The sequence below is a fragment of the Diabrotica virgifera genome, chromosome 2 (genome assembly GCF_917563875.1).
Source record: "Diabrotica virgifera virgifera chromosome 2, PGI_DIABVI_V3a".
Taxonomy (NCBI): domain Eukaryota; kingdom Metazoa; phylum Arthropoda; class Insecta; order Coleoptera; family Chrysomelidae; genus Diabrotica; species Diabrotica virgifera.
The window spans coordinates 49,173,339-49,194,856 of record NC_065444.1 but is presented as its reverse complement, the minus strand read 5'-3'; the positions used below and the strand labels follow the sequence as shown (position 1 = coordinate 49,194,856).

Here is a 21,518-nt window from a genome sequence, read left to right as displayed (position 1 = left end):
TGGCTAGTAATTTTAGCAAGTAATTTTGCCAATTTGGTAAAATTTGCAAAAAAAAATAATTACTAAATAGTTAGTAATTTTGCCAATTTTGGTAAAATTGGCAAAAAACAAAAAAAAATACCTACTAAAATCATTAGCCAGTTGTGTCTGAGTTTAGCGAACCGACTTAGTTTATTGTTTAAAAAATGTTTATTTATAATAATTTTTGTGACGGTCTTATAAAATTCTTTACCTTCTTAAAATGTTTAAGCATACCTACTTAACTTTAAAGCATAACTTTAAAAAGGTTCTGAAACATTCACATTGTGTTGTTAACTTTTTTTTTAGTGTTGACAAACAAAGCCTACTACATTGTGCTAATGGTTTTGCTACAAATTGTAGGATAAGAGATGCTTCTTTGAATTTTCTCTTTTTCATGTCTGTTTCTTTGTATCACATTGTACTCTGTGCTCGTTGTGCTAAGCATGTTTGCTTAATCTAAAATTTGTCGAAGTCTCTGGATTTTATGTAGGTAAGTAGGTACCAATATTCCATGCTCATAATATATATCCTTACACTTAGTTGTCTTGCGGTTTCTCCCTCATAGAAATTGTTGCAATCACAGGGTATTTTATAGGTGCAGTTCATTAATTTTTGTTGTGTATTTTTGGGTTTGGTTTTTGACAGGTGTGAAAATCAAACATTAATTAAAAATATAATTTTCTTTAGAATCAATTTGTAATTTACTTAGGATAAATATAGAATTTAGTTTATTTTAGTAGCTACTTCTTTTCATTTAGACAAGACGAAACCGGCGGGTTCGTTGGGAAAAATATGCCCATGAGATTTTTTCGCATCATCACATTCGTCAGACACCCCAGAATAAGGTTCAAGAAGTCGCCCACTCGAAAAGTGGTTCAAATTATTTTTAATCAAATTGCAAAAATTAATATTTTTGGCCCGGACAATTTTTTTTTAGGTTTTTTGGACCATTCTTGACAAAAAAGGTCTGTTATATTTTTTCTCTAAAGTTGATTGTTTTCGAGTTATAAGCAATTTAAAATTTGAAAAACGCGAAAATGACTATTTTCAAGGCTTAATAACTCGGTTAAAAGTTATTATTATGAAAGTCAGAAAGTGACTAAATCAAAATTTAAAGCCCCCGTTACATGATCCTGAAGAAATCTGTGTCATTAATTTATTACTTAGCTGTTATTTTTATTTAATAACAATGAGCGGTTAGATCGTATTGACGCGGCTGTAAATGTGAGTGCGAGTAAGATGCACAAGTGGACTGTCGGAATGGCATCTCTCTCGCAGTCAGCATTTACGGCCGCCTAACACGTGCATGGCGCTCTTTATTATTACTTAAAAATAACAGCTTGGTAATAAAATAATGACAAAAATTTCTTCAGGATCTTGTAGGGGGGCTTTAAACTTTGATTAAGTCACTTTCTGACTTTCATAATAATAACTTTTAACCGAGTTATTAAGCCTTGAAAATGGTCATTTTCGCGTTTTTCAAATTTTAAATTGCTTATAACTCGAAAACGCTCAACTTAAGTGAAAAAATATAACAGACCTTTTTTGTCCAGAATGGTCCAAAAAACATAAAAAAAATTTTGCAATTTGATTAAAAAAAATTGTTAAAAAAAATTTGGACCACTTTTCGCGTGGGCGACTTCTTGAACCTTATTTCGGAGGTGTCTCACGAATGTGATTATTCAAAAAAGTCTCATGGGAATATTTTTCCCAACGAACGCGCCGTTTTCGCCTTGTCTAATTTAATTTTGGGCAATTATGTTATTATTTATTAATGTATCGAAAGTTACAATCATACTATACTGCAATAAACAAGCAAATTTAAAAACAAAATTTGTCACTTAAATTACAAAATTATTATATTCTAGTTTAGTAAACTTATTGAGAGCACAACCTATTGACAGCTTTTTTCTATTTTTCGTATCTGTTTGTTACTTATTTTATTATATTCTGAGCATCATCGTCCTTTCGATGTTTTACCTTTGTACTTTTTTAACATTTTTACCTTATCATAATGATAGTATTATCTTAGTATTTTTTGAGCTTAAATTTAATTTTTACTTCCTTTCTTTTCTTTAAGTTTAAAACGACTATGCAAGCCCTATAAGATGTAAGAATTTATAATGTGTTCTCCAGCAGGTACATTGTATACCTACATATATGTGTTACTTGACTGTTGGGATATAAAAAGGCTTGTTCATATCTATAAAACATTTAGTGTGCAACCAAAACAAAGGGTAAATACAAAGAGAAATATTATTAGACGAATTAAAACGATTTGCTCTTACAGTTCTTACAACCGTTCAAGTTTAAATGTTAGATACTTTGTCTCAATTAGCTTCTCGTTGATGAGAAGGTTGTTTAAAAACATCCATTATTCCAACTTTTATGACACTAAACAGGCGTACCTAAACTTTAAGTATTGGTGAATGATTAATGATGTTGCTTAGTCAAACTTGAGCGGACAACTGGTGCGGTGTGACGATTTGAGTATTAACAAAGTTCCGGTTTAATCAAGTAGATACGTTGATATTGTTATTCAATATACAGGGTGTAACAAAAAGGTCAAAGTGTAATAACAGGCCATTAATTAAATCACATATTCTGGGACCAAAAATAGTTCAACTGAACCTAACTTACCTTAGTACAAATATATGCACATCTGACTTAAGCAGGAGACAAAAAGAACGGCAAAAAATCATTAGTTCAGGAGACAAAACGAAAGCTGAAAGAGCAGCTAAACCGAGGAAAACTGCCACCGCTACCAAACATGCTGCTACCGGTGAAAAGGCAAAATCTGTAAAGAAAGTGACTAAGGCTAGAAAAGCCGCATCAAAGACAGAGAAAAAGCCAGCCAAGGCGAAGAAAGTTGAAAAGAAGTCAGCACCTAAAACTGCGTCCTCATCCGCAGTTTCAACTTCCACAGAAGCTAAAGTAAAAACACCAACCAAGGCGAAGAAGTCAAATAAAGGAAGTCCTACGAAAAAACCAAAAGCACCCAAAATTAAAACTGCCAAGGCTGCTGCAAGTTCGCCAAGAGCTAGAAAGGCTGCTCCTAAGAAGAAGAAGAAGAAGTAATTGGACTAATGAATATCTTCGAATTATTAAAATCTGAGCAGACTTGAGCAGTTCCCTCTTCTCTCTCACACGCATGCACAACATATACACACGCATGCACAACATAGATACACACACGCTAACACATATGACCATAGAAAGCATTTTATCATCCAGCCTTCTGCATCCAAAGTTGAACATAGGCCTCCTCTAATTTCTTCCAGTTTTGTCGATCTTGGGCTTTCTGCAACCAATTCCCAGTAATCCTTTTGACGTCGTCTGTCCATCGTGTAGGTGGTCTACCTCTACTTCTTCTGTCTTCTCTTGGTAAAGTACTTAAGGAAATGAAAATACAAGAAAAAATAATAAAATCTCATCAAATAATTCTATAGTGTTACAGGAAGCCAAGTCCTACACAACGGTATAGGATCTGATCCAATACCTCTACTAAATGGAGAAAACAGGGCTGCATTTTATTGTTACCAATATTTAATATAGTATTGGAGTCCATACTAGCAGACTGAAAGATCTAGATTGCTAACCAAGTAACTAAAAATAGATTATAAGAAGCAGATTATAAGTAGATTCAAAGAAGGTTGGTCTAGAAATAAACATTAACCAAACCAACGAAATGCAATTTGGCACAAGAAACAACCAGCCTATTGTGACCAACAACCAGAAAATTGGGAGAGTGATGGAATGCAAGGGAAAATAGCAGGCAAATGCAGTCCAGAGACTTTCTGGTTAAAAAACGTGCGAGATTGGTATGGTATTGACACAAGCATGCTATTTAGGGTGGCCGTGAATAAAATTAAGATAGCTGTGATGGTAACCAACGTTCTAAAAGGACAGGATATATAAAGAGGAAGGTAGAATCTATATATCTGAGCATAAAGATGTGAGAAAACCCTGGCTTGAAATCAAAGTACCTACTAGCGAGCAATATGGTGGTAACAATATGTTTCTCTCTATTCCTCTAATTTATTTGTATATGTAATCAAAAAAAGTTGCAGGTAATTATACGTACTAAGCTAATTTAATTAAAAACTCGACAAATTACTTTCCATTTCCAACTAAAATAGATAAACATGGACTTACTTATAAAATATGTGATATTAAATAACACGATATAATTTACACTGCTAATAGTTTTTTAATTAAAAATAGGCAATTAATGCATCAACATTCTTGTTAAAGCAACAAACAGACCTGTGTCTATCGACAATACACGCCATGTTTTTTATATAATTCTGAACAGAAGCTTGTACCGGAAACGAAACGAGGGGCTATATTTTAGTTTCAAGCCTAAAAAATGTTTTACCTTATTCTTGATTTTTAGATAGATACGACCAAACCATATACAGTGGAACCTCGATAAGTCGGATTAATCGGGACCGCGGCCGATCCGGGTTATCGAAAATCCGGGTTAGCCGGAGAGCATGGTAAAAATTAATAAAATACGGTATGGGCCATTCCACGAACATACGCCTGTCTTGGATTACTTTGACAACGAATATTTTACTGTGCAACATAAAAAGTACGAAAGTAAATGGCGCTAATAATTATTCCAATGAACAACAATGTAATTTGCAATTTACTTTCGTTCTTCTTATTTTGCACAGTAAAATATTCGTTGTCGAAGTAATCCAAAACAGGCGTATGTTCGTGGAATAGGGTTTATACTTATAGATAAAGTCCCTTATAAGCAAAATAATATGAAATATATATGCACAGTTACCTATAGTTGTATAGAGTTTAGTATAGACAATATAGAGTATTATTAATTTCTAGATAAAAAAACTCAGTCAGTTTGGTTGTGTCAATTTCGTCTGGTCTGCCATCGGAATGATGTTATGTAATTTAAGAACAGTGACTCTTTCATTGTTTAAAAGACCATTGTTTAAAAAACAATTTTTTAAAAGACAGTTGAAAATAAATAAAGGAATAACAGGTGCCTGTTGTTTGCGATAATAAACGTCGCTCTGCCGCCGCCGTGTGCATGATTCATATAGTTCAAATTACGCAGATACCCATTATCTCTCAAATATTATAATATTATGATTGAAGTTTTATCAATAAAATTCGATATTTTTAAGACATTCCAGAAGCGGCTGCAGATAAAATGTTTTAACATAATACATACATTTTTATTCTTGAAATGTTTGTCCGATGAAAATCGGTCCGGGTTAGCCGGATTTCCGGGTTATCGGGGGCCGACTTATCGAGGTTCCACTGTATTAAATAAGGGTTTTAGAAAAGTTAGAAATATTTGTAATACCTTAATAATAAAGAAACTACGACTACATGAATATAATCCGATTAGATTCGTTTTATGTATGTACTGTAGGTGCTATAGGACTGGATCCCGCGTACCAAAAAATGTTGATTAATAGCAAGCTGAAAATTTGTTAATAGCTTAAGGGTGTCTAGTCGGACACACTTTGATGTACGTTATGATTGTGAAAAATAGCAAGTTGTGTTTAATTTTATTTAATAGCAAACTTTATATCCTACAGGGTGAGTCATGAGGAACTGTACATACTCCTACCTCGTACAGAGGCCCCTATGGGGAATAACAAATGACCATTAAAAAGTGTCTGCTCCCATTGTTTAATAATATACAGGGCGAGTTTCGCATTTTGACAGAAATTTATATTCGTCATAATTTTTGAACGGTGAGATCGATGTGTCTCTTATTTTGGTCAATCGTTACACTATTACCACCTAATCAACTGTTTTATTCAAACTAGAAAAAAATCAGGTCCGGCTTTAAAAAATTAGTTCGTTTGGGTCTTAGAAAAAATTTCACCCTGTATACGCTTTTTAAAAACTCTAATATGAATTTTACAAATTAGACAAATTGGCAATTAAAATGGCATATTTATTTTTTTCCCCACACGATTACTTAATTTTTTATTAAAAAATTAAATTTGTCAAAATCGCAATTTTACCATAAAAATAAAAAAAATTAACAACGTTTTTCTTAAAATTAAAAGTTTCACCAGTTTTTTTTTCTATAACACGTCTAGATCTAAAACTCCCCATAACACTTCTCTTTGGACTTTATAGTTTAACATAGACGTGGTCAAATAGATAAATTTTAAATGTTTTCACTTAATTTTTGCGATTTACCTTTGCAATTCACGAAGCTGCACCTTTTATTTTTAAAAATTCATAACTTTTACGAGAAGAAGACTGAAAGTCTACAGCAATTGTCATAGTATTCACAATGGTAAGAGATATGTGCTGTAAAAATTTCAGAAAAAAAATTTTAAATGGAACGTTGTAGCGAGTTAAACCGTGATTTCATCTTTTTTTTTTTTTCATTTTTAGGTTAAAATTCCGATGTTGACAAATTTGATTTTTTAATAAAAAATTAAGTAATCGTGCGGGGAAAAATAAATATGCCATTTTAATTGCATATCTGTCTAATTTGTAAAATTCATATTAGAGTTTTGAAAAAGCGTATACTGGGTGAAATTTTTTCCAAGACCCAAACGAATTAATTTTGTAAAGCCCGACCTGATTTTTTTCTAGTTTGAATAAATCAGTTGATTGGGTGGTAACATAAATCAAATATTTGTTTAAAAAAATTATTTTTGTAATAAAAGTTATTTTTTTTAAGTCTATGGTTCACTTTACCAAATTTTTAATTATTATTCATAGTCAAATTTGAATTTTTAATAAAAAATTAAGTAATTATGTGGGGAAAAAATAAATATGCCATTTTAATTGCCTATTTGTCTAATTTGTAAAATTCATATTAGAGTTTTCAAAAAGCGTATACAGGGTGAAATTTTTTCTAAGGCCCAAACAAACTAATTTTTTAAAGCCGGACCTGATTTTTTTCTAGTTTGAATAAGTCAGTTGATTGGGTGGTAACATAAATCAAATATTTGTTAAAAAAAATTAATTATTGTAATACAAGTTAATTTTTTTAAATCTATGGTTTACTTTACCAAACTTTTAATTTATAGTCAAATTTTATTTTTTAATAAAAAATTAAGTAATCGTGCAGGGAAAAAAATAAATATGCCATTTTAATTGCCTATTTTGTCTAATTTGTAAAATTCATATTAGAGTTTTCAAAAAGTGTATACAGGGTGAAATTTTTTCTAAGACCCAAACGAACAAATTTTTTAAAGCCGAACCTGATTTTTTCTAGTTTGAATAAATTAGTTGATTAGGTGGTAATAGTGCAACGATTGGCCAAAATAAGAGACACATCGATCTGACCGTTCAAAAATTATGACGAATAAAAATTTCTGTCAAAATGCGAAACTCGCCCTGTAGTCTAGTAAAATAAAATTACACTACATGTAAATCAAAATGTAAATTCGTACAGGTTGAAACAAATTTTATATCAAAGTTTAGGTGGGTACAAAAGATATTTTCAAGAAAGTATCCAAATCATACAAGGGGATCATTGTTTAAATAATTAAAAAGGGGTCATTTTTGCAAAAAAATACTTTTTTAATTGCTGAGGTCATTCAATTACAGATAAAGGTCTATAGGATTATTTTCTGTAAAGTAGAAGGGTAAATCTTTCACATAAGTCTTACTAAATTAAATTTGACCCCCTAGTTATTTAAATAATTATACATAAAACTTTAAAAACAAATTTGCAAAAAATTATTTTTAGCGTTTTAAATAAGCACTATAAAATATCTTATTTTACAGGATAAGTTGTGCTATATTATCTGTATTAAGCAAAAAAAAAATTGGTTGAAAAATATTTAATATTTTTTGAGATATTGAATTTGTTTATTAAATGTTACTATATTTTCAATTGCAAAAACGCGGTTGTTGCCAAAGAAATATTCACCTGTATTAAATCTTATTATTTTTATTTTTATGTATATTTTCGATAAATGTATTGATAAATTTAAATTTCAATTAAACTGCCCCCTAAAATTGCATTTGAAAATAATTTAAATTTGTTTATAATTTGTTGTTTTAATAACGTCGCTGTGATTAAATATTTTAAAATGCCGTTTCGATAATTGGGTTCCTGGGAATTTTTCACTAATTAACAAATTTTTTTGTCTTTTTTTCCTCTTCTTTTTTTTTTCTTGGCATTGTATTACTACGGGCCCTTTTTGGGTTAAGGGTCATTAAGAATGTCGAATCTCTAAGTTGTAGATTCTAGACCTAAAAATATCAAGATTGGTCTAAAATCACTTAAATAAAATGTGGCTACTTACTGAGTTACAGGGTGTTTTATTTAAAAATTTAAAAATTATTTTCACCAAGTACTTTCAAACTATTTGACGTATCCTTATCATACTTTACAGAAAGTGTGGGTACTATACAGTCTACTAAATTGTAATAAATAAAAGTTTCTAGCTACCACCAGAGGCGTACGACAGGGGCCAGTTAATGGTTGACTCTTCCCAAATTCTACGCCACTGAGGGAATTACTATTTTAGCGAAATTTTTCGATTCTGCAATACTTTCTATGTAAATAATAGACTCTTTACTGGTAATGATTGAGTCATTAGTTTTCGAGATATTGGACGTTAAAAATGAAACGGCATAGTTATTTTGATTTATTCATTCATTCATTTTAAACTTCCAATATCTCTCAAACTGATGACTTTATCAATACCAATACAGTTATTTACATACAAAGTATTGGAGAATCGAAAAATTTCGCTACAATAGTAATTCACTCAGTGGCGTAGAATTTGGGAAGGGTCAATCATTCACTATCCCCTGTCGTACGTCTCCGGCACTAGCTAGAAACGTTTATTAATCACAATTTAATAGGGTGTATAATAGCCACACTTTCTGCCAAGTATGATAAGGATACGTCAAATAGTTTTAAAGTACTTGGTAACAATAATTATTAAATTTTTAAATAAAACACCCTGTAACTCAGTAAGTAGCCACATTTTATTTAAAAGATTTTAGTTAAATCTTAATATTTTTAGGTCTAGAATCTACAACTCAGAGATTCGACATTCTTAATAAAATTAACCCTAAAAGGGCCCGTAGTAATATAACTCCAAGAAGAAAAAGAAGAAGAAAAAACGACAAAAAAATTTTGTTAATTAGTAAAAAAATCCCAGGAACCCAATGATCGAAACGGCATTTAATAAAATACTTAATCCCCGCGACGTTATTAAAAAAACAAATTATAAACAAATTTGAATAATTTTCAAATGCCATTTTAGGGGAGAGTTTAACTGAAATTTGAATTTATCAACACATTTATCAAAAATATACATAAAAATAAAAATATTGAAATCTTAATTAGGTGAATTTTTCTTTGGCAACAACCGCATTTTTGCAATTGAAAATATAGTAAAATTTAATAATCAAATTCAATATCTCAAAAACTGTTACATATTTTTCGACCAATTTTTTTTGCTTGATACTGGTAATATAGCGCAACTTAGTCTGTAAAATAAGATATTTTATAGTGCTTATTTAAAACGCTAAAAATAATTTTTTGCAAATTTGCTTTTAAACTTTTATATATAATTATTTAAATAAATAGGGGGTCAAATTTAATTTAGTAAGTCTCATGAGAAATATTTACTCTTCAACTTTGCAGAAAAAAATCCTATAGACCTTCGTTGGTAATTGAATGACCTCAGCAGTTAAAAAAGTAATTTTTTTGCAAAAATGACCCCTTTTTAATTATTTAAACAATGATCCCCTTGTATGATTTGGATACTTTCTTGAAAATATCTTTTGTACCCACCTAAACTTTGATATAAAATTTGTTTTAACCTGTACGAATTTACATATTGACTTTTTTTAATTTTATTAGGCTACTGTATATTATTAAACAAGGGGAGCAGACACTTTGTAATGGTCATTTGTTATTCACCATAGGAGCCTCTATACGAGGTAGGAGTATGTTCAGTTCCTCATGACTCACCCTGTATGAAAAATGTTTGCCCGACAAATATGTTGGGCATGTTCCGTCCGACACGTAGAGCATGTCAAATGACACAATATTGGTGGTAAATAGCAGTCTGATTTTTGCATGAAAGTTTAATGAAAGGGTAACAAATCAATTGGAAGTTCTGTCCGACAAAATACATGGGATATTTTCGTAGTCTGACGTTCGAAACCTGTATCCTTTTCCACAATTAAAAGTTCCTCTGTTCCAGTGTTTCCGTACATCAAAGTTTGTCCGATTAGACACCATTAAGCTATTGACAAATTTTCAGCTTGCTATTAATCGCCTTTTTTTGCTACGCGGAATCCAGGACTATGACTATGACCCTGTCTGATTTCAGATGTGCCAGTTGAACGACAACTTTCAAGTAAGCATAAAATCCTTTATAAAAGGTATATTTGTTAAAATCCCTATACAGGGCTACATCAAAGACAGAACTAGTTTTCGATCGGTTGACCGATCATCATCAGTGCAATCCTAAAATGTGTACAACCAGATAAAATTATGCAAAGTATTTAAAATGTTGACTAAGGTTATAAAAAGTTATAGGTTATACTCACTTAGAATCTACATGCAAGCCACCAAAGTAAAAATAACAGGGTAAAAACCCTTTACAATTGATCCGTCATCGGAACATATGACAAAGATGTGAATTATAACATGGATGATTAAGATATCCAATGTTTTTCGCCCAAGGTACCAATGAGCTCTATCTGACAAGTTCACATCATGACTGTATGGAAGCAAGTGATTTTGCTAACGGAAATTCTGAATGGTGACATGATAGGAATGACAGTTCCACAGGAAGTTATAATTTCCCTGTTGTTTTGTGGTATTTATTGTAAAATTTGTTAAATTAATAACAATAAAAACAGTCGTTCCCACTGTGGTAGATAGTCTGTAAAATTGGAAATAGACTTAGCGTAAATGTTAAAATATTGTAATGGAGGAAGTAGGCAAACCACATTACACATAATATAGAAAACTTAGTAAACATTATCAAACCCTTTATATGTGATATCTAGGGCTTAGAAAAGCAGTTGTGTGTTTATTTAAAAGTTATCAATTATATTAGAATAATTGGAAGTTGTTATAGTATGTGGAAGTACCATAAAAATCACTGTGTGGGTGACAAAGGTGTAGAACTGTTTTCTGATCTGGGAGGGATATATAATAGAAGCTAAGATACATGCCACCATTTCTCAAGATCCCTGCATATCACCTGGAACTCTGGTTTTTACCCTGTTATTTTTACTTTGGTGGCTTGCATGTAGATTCTAAGTGAGTATAACCTATAACTTTTTATAACCTTAGTCAACATTTTAAATACTTTGCATCATTTTATCTGGTTGTACACATTTTAGGATTGCACTGATGATGATCGGTCAACCGATCGAAAACTAGTTCTGTCTTTGATGTAGCCCTGTATAGGGATTTTAACAAATATACCTTTTATAAAGGATTTTATGTTTTTGTAATGGTATACAGCCAACTACAGGAAATTTTTCCTCGTGGATTTCAAGTAAGCGTTCATTGCATTGTTTTCATTGTCTTCCCACTGATCGTCTTCCTATTTTCTCGTCACCTATATTATTCTATTTGTTGTTATTCGGCTTATATGATAGTTCCCTTCTGCTTAGCCAGTCCATGATATTCTCCACCTTACATCTCCGTCGTATCTTTGTACTTCTAGCTCTGTCCCATAGTGTCGTACCATTAATTTTGACCACTTCATATTCTACCATATTTCTTACATCTACTTCTATCAATAATAATTAATTTGGTTCTTTGTATATTATTTTTAAATATTCCTTTATCGCCGTGCCCAATTTTAATAATTTCTTGCAGTTCTTCTACTGAAGACGCTAATCATGTCTTCAGCATTCTTGAAGAACTGTCCAAGGACGAAAGAAGAGACCTACAAGACATACAGTTAGAAGAAAAACAAACAAGTGAAGAAATCACAAAGGAAGAAAAACACGAAAATAGAAAAGCCCTGGGTCAGATCAACTGTCTATTGACAAGGTTTTATGGATGCCCTGATAAAACAAATTAATCAAATTTATCAGTCGGGTAACATACCCAACATTTAAACTCAACATTCTTCTTCTTTAGGTACCGTCTCCTCTAGGAGGTTGGTAATCATCACAGCTATTTTCACTTTTGAGATTGTAGCTCTGAACAAGTAGACTTTCTCAGATTGTTGAGCCAGGAGATGCGTCTTCTTCCAATCGTTTTCCCTGTATTTTTCCCTGCATTATGGTTTGTAGCAACACATATTTATCAGCTCTCATAACGTGGCCGAGATATTGTAACTTTCTTATCTTAATCGTATTCGTGATTTCCTTATCCTTTTTCATCTTTCTGAGGGCCTTTTTTTTTCTGTTAGCCTTGCGACATCCAATATTGGACATAAGCCTCCCCTTCGCTCCTCCATATTTCTCTATCCTGAGCCATGTGCATCCATTTTGAGCCTGCTTGGTGTTTTAGGTCATCTACTCATCTCATCTGTGGTCTCCCTCTCTTTCGTTTATATGTCCATGGTCTCCACTCTGTAATAATTTTATTCCATCTTTCGTCTTTTTGTCTAACCGTATGACCGGCGAATTTCCATTTTAGTTTAGCTGTTTGACGAGTAGCATCTTTAACTTTTGTGATATTTCTTACCCAGGAATTCCTTTTTCTATCTGACAGTCTTACGTTGATCATTTGTCTTTCCATGGCTCTTTGTGTTTTCGCAATTCTGTCCATATTCGCTTTTGTGAACATCCATGTTTGACATAAGGACCGGAAGAATACATTGGTCGTAGATTTTCATTTTTAGATATTGAGGGTATTTTTTATTCCTCAATATGAAGCTGAGCTTACCAAACCAGGCCCACGCTAACTTCGTTCGTCTCTTTATTTCTGCTTTTTGGTTGTCTCTATTCGATTTTATTATTTGTCCCAAGTATGTGTATTCATTCACTTCCTCTATTTGGTTTATTTTAAGTACTATTCTTAACTCATCCTCTTGATTTGTTATCACTTTTGTTTTGCTGTAATTCATATTTAATCCAACTTTACTGGCTTCATGGTCTAGTTGTTGTATCATTATTTGTAGTTGTTCCTTGTCTGTAGCGATAATGACGATATCGTCAGCGTATCTTAGGTGATTTAAGTATTGGCCGTTAATGATGATTCCATATTCTTCCATTGTAATCTCTTGAAAATGTCTTCTAGAGCTTGGTTGAAGAGCTTCGGCGAAATCGTATCTCCCTGTCTAACGCCCCTTTTGATAGGTATGGGGTGTGTATTCTGTTCAAGTTGGATCAAGAGGACCTTAACATTTGTTATTCTATCTACCCAATTTATTTTTAATATCATTCGGTAGGTCCACATCTCGAATGCTTCAAGTCGATCGCTTGTTTCTTTCTTTAATGTCCAGGCCTCCACCCCATACAGCAGCACCGAAAACATATGAACGTAGTACAGTAAAACCTCCGTTAACCGAAATAATTGGGGGCAGGCCGTTTCGGATAACAAGAATTTCGGTTAAAAATAACATTGTTTTTTGTTTTTTTTCTTGTATCAAATTACATAGTACTCTTGGTCAAAGTTAGTATTAAAAATACGGTGATTTCGTAATGTGTTGTATATTTAATTGCGTTCTTTAGTTGATGTTGACAAATTAACATCGGTTTTACGATAAAGATTTACTTTTATTGACGATATTATCGAAACTGTCAGTCGTTTCGGTTAAACGATGTTTCGGTTAAAAAGGTTTCGGTTAACGGAGGTTTTACTGTATTCGTTGTTTGATTTGCAAACTAAGGTCTCTACTGTATAATACTCTTCTTATCTTGTTAAATGTTGCTCTAGCTTGTCCAATTCTCATTTTTATTTCTTCTGTATACACGTTATTCTCATTAATGATTGTACCAAGATATCTGTATTTTTTAACTTTTTCTATTGATACCCCTATTATGTTTAAAATGTCTTGTTGTGTTTTGGAAATTGTCATAAATTTTGTTTTATTAGCGTTAAGCGTTAGTCCGCTTTCCTCACTAGTATTTACTACATTATCTAAGAGTGGCTGTAGGTCTTGTATATTCTCTGCAATTAGTATAGTATCATCGGCATATCTGATGTTGTTGATGCGGGTCTGCCGTTGACTTTTATTCCAATTGTTACATTTTCGAGTGATTTTTTAATTATTTCTTCCGACTATAGATTTAACAATAAGGGGGAGAGTATGCAACCTTGTTTTACGCATCTTTTTATCTCTGCTTCCTCCAAAAGTTTTTAACCTACTCTGACTTTTGCTGTTTGGTTAAAGTAAAGATGAGTTATTATTCTTAAGTCTTTTTTATCAATGTGTTTATCTTTAAGCAATTGTATAAGATGGTTATAAACTCAACATTAATTTGTCTAAAGAATCCATGCTACATATTTCAGCGACCACCAGACCACAGGTCTGATGTCTAACACACTCAAAATGTACTTAAACATCATTTACAGACAAATATAGTATGTCTCACATGTTCTCAGATAAGTTCTCACATAATTGTTCTCAGAATGAAGGACACTAAACGTCAGCTGCTGAACACCACCAAGAGAAGAAAAACGATGTGTCCAAAGCATTTTGAGACTACCCAAATACCATTTACTTCGCCTTGTCACACAGAAAAATACGGAAAATTTCGCAATCCTAAGGCGGTAGGACAGCTTAACTATTTCGCAACTAATGGAGAACCATTTCAAAAATCTTGAGTTACAAAATTTTATAATCGTAGGAAATGAGATAAACCATATTCATTGAACAAGAAACTATTCAAAATAGGTAGTCCATTTTTATTATTAAACTTTTTTGTATGCAGTGATTTCCGGGAAAAATATTAAAATAATTTCCTGAATTTACAATATTCAATAGACATCCAGTACAGTGAGCTCTATAGAACCAAGTTCACAACCCAAATCCACACATATAATCACCCTGATTAAACATAAAAAATGACCGCGTAGCTTATACCTCCGACAAAACCCATTTTTTTAACCAGTGTCATAATAATCGCACAATACTTCTATTATGGTAACAACAACCGCTTCCAATTCTTCCGAATTCCAGCGATAATTAATTCCCGAGTGGGGAACGAAAGTAATTAAAGTGGAGCAATAATTTTCAATTTTTCAAAGTAACACCTACGTCCCATGCATTGTCAGTCGACTTTTGAGTAATGGCTGTTGCAAAATGATTCGAAACACAGTAGCCACTGCTTGATTGAAGTCAGGCACAGTGGTGTGTTGGGAAACTGATAAAGATTCAGTCGGGGGAGATTAAAAGTAACTCTCAAGGGCCCGTGTAGAGAGATTGGTTGCTTTATTCCTTTAGTTCCTTAAAGCGATGTATGGATAAATCCATATGATTATTTACGATATTTTTTATTTTAATAATTATTAACATAATAATACATGTTTACATTGTATTATCAAACGTTATCAACTTACCACGTTTGTTATTTTTCTTTAAATAAATATTTTATTTCAATTTTTTTGATTTTATTTGTATATTAACTTTCTCTTTTCTTTTACTATTTTTTTTTCTAACAATAGATGGTGCTCAACTCTTCTATCAACTAAATATTCTCTTTTCACTCAACTAAAAAGGTACGTAATATCAATAAAAATGTTAATTCAGACAACAAACGCAATACTTAAAATTTGTCCCATTCTTGGTTTTATTGGGACAACAAAACGATGTTCATCAATTCATTATTTTCGTTCGTTGAGCCAATGTATTACGTTTATTGAATGGATGAACATTCATTATGTATACCATAATATCACTTTATTGGTATTACGAACTCTGTTCACTGAGTCAACGAACACTATTTATTGATATTACGAACTCTGTTCACTGAGTCAACGAACACTATTTATTGATATTACAAACTCTGTTCACTGAGTTAACGAATTCTATTTATTGAAACAACAACGTCGTTAATTGACCGACGAAGACTATTCGTTGTGTCAATAACAGTGTTATTTCTCCTAACGTATTTCGTTTATTTCTACAATTATTTCCGTTTATTGTTACAATTAATTCCGTTCATTCCCACAATAAATACGGTTTTTCTTACAAGCAATTCTATTCATTCTTACAATCAGTTTCATTCATTCCTACTATGAACGTATTTTATATTAATAATTACTGAATGCAATAGCCCAATGTATGATATTAATTGATTAATATTAATTGTTTAAATTCCCATTTTTTGTCCTTAACCTAAAGGACTTTACACTGTGTGATTTTTCATATGATTTCACTTATACAGTGTACTGGAATAAGTGTTACACTCCCCCACCCCTTTATTAACTTATTTATTTTTAGCACATAAGCAAAACGCTCGGACAGGTCGATTTTTAAAATAATCAAAGTATATTATAACATCAATGTTTCGAACTTTACACGATCCCTCTTCAGGTGACAGGCGCGGCGTAACTTTGATTTTTTTTAATGGGAAAGTACGTCATGTGACAGCTTATTTAAAAGCGTTTGAAATAGTGATTCCAAAAATGTATAACACTTTAATCCTTTTTGAGAGCGCAGGTGCAAAATTTCGTTCGAATTCTTTTTAAACGCATTCATTTTTTTTTAGATTCTGAGAAAACTAATAAGTATTTTTGAAAATTTAAACGCAGAATAAAATATTACATTATTACCCAGGGCAGAAAGTCCCTTAGAATAAACAAAAAGTTTCTGTTGAATGCTATGTCTATTTGAAATTAAAAATCATACTAAATTTTCTCTTTTTCACCCTTGTGACTTATTAAAATAATCATTATAGAGGTTTTCAGGGACTTCAGACCCTCGATAATACTGTAATTTTTTATTTTGCATTTAAATTTTCAAAAATAATAATTAGTTTTCTCAGGATTCGAAAAAAATTAATACATTTAAAAAGAATTCGACCGAAATTTCACGATAATAGACACACAAAAACTTCCTTCTACTACGGAGTACACTTGAAAACGAAATGCAATTATTATTAGGCACTTCGGTAACACAGAGAAGTTAGGGGTATCACGATAAGGAAAAGCCGTTAACTTTCAAATGGTCAAGCAAAACATTTATTGTCTCAACAACTACGATTATTGTCACAATGAACGCATTGATTGTGGGTATTAAATGCAGTAGTAGATTGATTAATGCATTCGTTGTCACAACAATCAATTTACATCTATTCAATAATCATATATTACTCTATATTAACAGCATTTTTACATTGTTTTAATGAAATCTGTACGTTGTCACGATAAACCAAGGTAATTGCTTGTCATCTACGAAATCAAGAATGTGAGTTGCTGCCAGAATTAACAGTATTTATTAAATAAACGAAACTAAGTTATTGGCTGAATAAATTGCGTGTTATTGATTAATGTACTCTAGTTATTCTCACAATTATTATTCAATCATTGTGACAATAACCAAATACATTCGTCAATGTCTAAAAGTTCGTTGAAACAACAAATTTAAATTCTTGTGACAACGAAATACTATTCAGTAATCACTGTTAATCAATATTACGAACTAAATTTTTTTGAGTGTTATTTTTATTCTTCTAATAGGTACATATTTTTAGTTCTCTTTAGTTCCATTTACGTTATTTCTTATATTTTTTAGTTGGCAACTCTGACTGCTGACTTCTTTCATGTCAGTTTCACTTCAAGGTCTATTTGAAGTGCGACTTTTATTCCAAATTAATTCATTTTATTCATTTACATTGTTTAAATCTAATCCTGTGGTATGCTGACAGTAAAATTTAATATTTTACTAAGTGACTCAGTGTCTTTCTGATAAAATTATTTTATGACTTTATAGCTTTCTTAACCTCTCTAAACCACGTTTCTGTTCATTTAAATTTTAATGGGTATCTGGAATCTTTTAATTTATTATATTATTTATTTTATTAATAATTGATTATATTCATTCGATTGTATTTGCCAACTGTTATTGTTTTATTTTGTAAAACATCATGGTAAGGCAATATATAAAATTGATTGTGTCACTAATACAAGGTCTCTTGTTTAAGTTTTTGTTCTACATTTTACTCCGTCTTGCCCGCTTTTTTGGTGGGATTGTGGGATACACATGTAGCAAGCAACAATTTAATACCATAGCTGCTACCATAATGAAGCCATCATCTACATAAACATTAAAATTACGACATCAGATACAGCCAAGAAGTTCCTAAAAACTCCAGAAGTACTGCAACTTCAGCTTACATCCAGATAACAAAAATACAGTAAAAGTATGAGATTTATATCTTGTTTTTTAAAATTCATTTCTTTATGTACAATAAATATGATTAGTTAATATAATCTTTTATTTATACCTGCCCAACTCATTGTTCAGATTTGCAGTTAAGATAGGGTGTACCTACAAGGTCACAACAAAAAACATGCAAATAACATCGTTGATAGAGACGGAAAACTGATTATTAATGATTTGGATAAAATAGACAGATGGAAAGAATATATTGAGAAACTGTTTAATGATGAAAGGCCCGAGCTTGAAATTAACGAACTAGTTACAAGACCTGACAACTATGGACGAAATTAAACAATCAATAAGATTAGCAAAAACCAGAAAAGCGACGGGACCAGATGAAATACCGAGTGAAATAATAGGTTCGTTCTAGCAAACAGTCAAACTAGTCAGAAACCGTCAGCAAACAGTTGGTCATTGAGAGAACATAATACAGTCACCAGTGCTATCCCCTCTACTCGCGCTGGTCCACTATTCGCTGATGGTTTCAAACCGTTTAAAACTGATGCTAGAACAAACCTATTAATAAAGCTCTTCAAAAGTTCAGGTAAAACAAGTCTCGTTCATCTTTTTAATATTCATGAAATTGGCTTTAAACGAACGGATTGGCTGCTGTCGACTTTTGTGACGATACCTAAAAAAGAAAATGGGAAAAGATGTAGTGACTACCAAACCATCAGCTTGATCAGCTGTTTTAAAGATATTTCTACGAATTTCACACTCTAGGATGTCCAAAAAAATAGAAGAACAACTTGGTGATACACAGCTTGAATTCCGGGGTAACTTGGAATCAAAGAAGCACTATTTAGTATTCAGGTTGTGGTACATAGATGTAGAAATATCGGACATCCGGTTTATATGTGTTTTATTGACTTTTAGAAGGCTTTTGATCAAGTAAAACACTGAAATTATTGCTATTCTTCAGCAGGTGGGTGTTGATCTACGCATTATTAAAAATCTTTATTGGCATCAACATGCAAACATCACGATTGGCCGGGATACCTCTGAAGAGCTTCAAATAGGAAGACGAGTAAGGCAGGGCTGCATTTTGTCCCCACTAATATTAATATTTAACATCTATTCCGAGTTCGTTTTCACTAAGCAGTATGGATAATGTTCAATGTGGTATCAAAATGGATAGCGTCAATATTAATAATTTGAGGTACCTACGGATGACACGGCGTTAATTAAAAATAATTAAGAAGAACTTCAACATCTGATAAATAGGATTACCACAACGTGTCATGAATATGAATATTCAAGCTAAACACCGCAATGACAAAGGTGATGATTGTCAGTAAAATGTCAATACAACCGGAAGTGGTAACAGCTTAGGATGAACAACTGGAGATAACTAACAGTATCACCTACCTTGGTTGTAAGCTAAATGAGAACTGGGACATGAGCAAAGAAATTAGAATACGTATAGACAGGGCCAGAGGCGCATTCTTTAAGATGAAGAAACTGGTATGCAGAAACAATATTACTTTGAGCCTGAAAATTAGATTAGTTAGATGTTATGTGTTCTCTACTCTTTTATATGGTGTCGAAAGTTGGACTTTAGCGGAGACACTTCTCAAGAAACTGGAAGCTTTTGAAATCTGGGTGTGTCAGAGAATCCTACGAATAATTAACTAGTTAGATGAGAAATACGAATAAGTTGGGTGGTTAGAGTTCGTAACGAAGTGGTTTTGCATCGGATGGGAAAAGTTACGGAAGTCGTCAGAACAGTTAAAAGTCGCAAATTTGAATATTTTGGCCATGTTATGCGACACCCAGAAAGATAAATCTAATATACATATTCCATTTAATAATAAAACGCAAGCTAGAAGGAAGAAGGGAGCTAGGTCGAAGAACAACGTCATGGCTTAGAAACATGACAGAATGGTTTAACAGACCCTCTTCAACTCTGCACCCCTTTTCCGAGTTGCCGTCAACCAAATTACTATAGCCAATTTGACAGTAAACGCTCGATAATCGAGCACGGCTCATGAAGAAAAAGACACCTGATAGACAAAGCTAGTCGAAGCCCTAAAAAGTATCACCCAATGATATACCTAGTGGTCCACTGTTATATATTGTTTGTTGGTTGTATATTGTTATGCATTGGCGGCCACCCCCCCTCCCACGACACTAAGGCTATAACATATATTATCCTTTTTTGTTTGTCTTCCCTTGTGTTGTAAAGAAAGCATGTATTTATGCATTGCATTTTTTATTCGTATAGGTACATATTTTTTCGCATCTTCTGATGTTGTTGTTTTATTGCTAATTTTTACCTTAAAAAATAGGTCAACAATACAGACTATATTTGTAGCCAGAAAAATTGCCAAGATGGCAACGGAATATTACAAATAAAACAGAAAGAACTTTAAAAGATAGAGATCTAGTTGACAGTTACCGAAACAAATACTATTGTAGTCGTAAAAATGAACAAGACAGGCCTAATGCCAAATGTATGACAATAATATGTACATCTTGGCACTAAAATATTGCTTTTCCACTACTCTAGCACTGACCATACCTTCACAATTGTCTCACACAAAGAAGACGAAGTTTTACATATATTTACACCTCATTTAACATTATTTAGAAACAATTTCAGCAAGACTTCTAAAAAAAAATACTATTGGTTAGAATATGGCTTTTTAATTGAGCTGATAACCTGCAATTTTTTGTTACAAGGTTGTTCAAGAAGCAAACTAAATAATTATTCAAATATTAGGATGTAAATTTTTCGGGTTTAGTGGCAATTATTTGGCAATTTGTTTTTATTTTGGAACTAAGTTAGTTTTAATCGCTGGGTGTTTGTTCAGATTAGTCAATTCTAAATTAGTTGATAAAAAAACTAAAAAAAAGAAACTGTTGATTTGATTACATTTAGCGTAATGCATAAGATATTTTAAGCATTCTATTTGCAGTCGATCTTTTCTGCTTTCGATTTTACCATGTAGTATTAAGAGGATATTATTTGCAATTTTTATCCCTTGTACGAAATATACCGTATTTTTAGATTTTACTGATGTTAACAGTTCTGATCCTTATTTAGTGTATATAGAGTTAAAAAAAGCATACAACACTGTGCCACATAGTAAACTTTGGGAAGCCCTCGAAAAGACTAACATCAGTCTGAACCTCATTAAAGTTGTAAAAAATCTTAACCGCCAAAATATAGCAACAGTTGTTAGGCAAGGAAATCTCGTCAGGATTTGAAGTGAA

General features: G+C 32.1%; 1 protein-coding gene across 1 annotated transcript in view; it reads left to right on the top strand.

The window, feature by feature from the left end:
• Nucleotides 1–12,047, top strand: part of LOC126880712 (uncharacterized) — a 71,912-nt gene extending 59,865 nt beyond the window's left edge. Inside the window, exons 2-3 of the mRNA XM_050644755.1 lie at nucleotides 2,697–3,095; nucleotides 11,840–12,047. Of these exons, the coding sequence (XP_050500712.1) occupies nucleotides 2,697–3,095; nucleotides 11,840–12,047 (607 nt within the window). The remainder of the gene's footprint in view (nucleotides 1–2,696; nucleotides 3,096–11,839) is intronic.
• The last annotated feature ends 9,471 nt before the right edge of the window (nucleotides 12,048–21,518 follow it).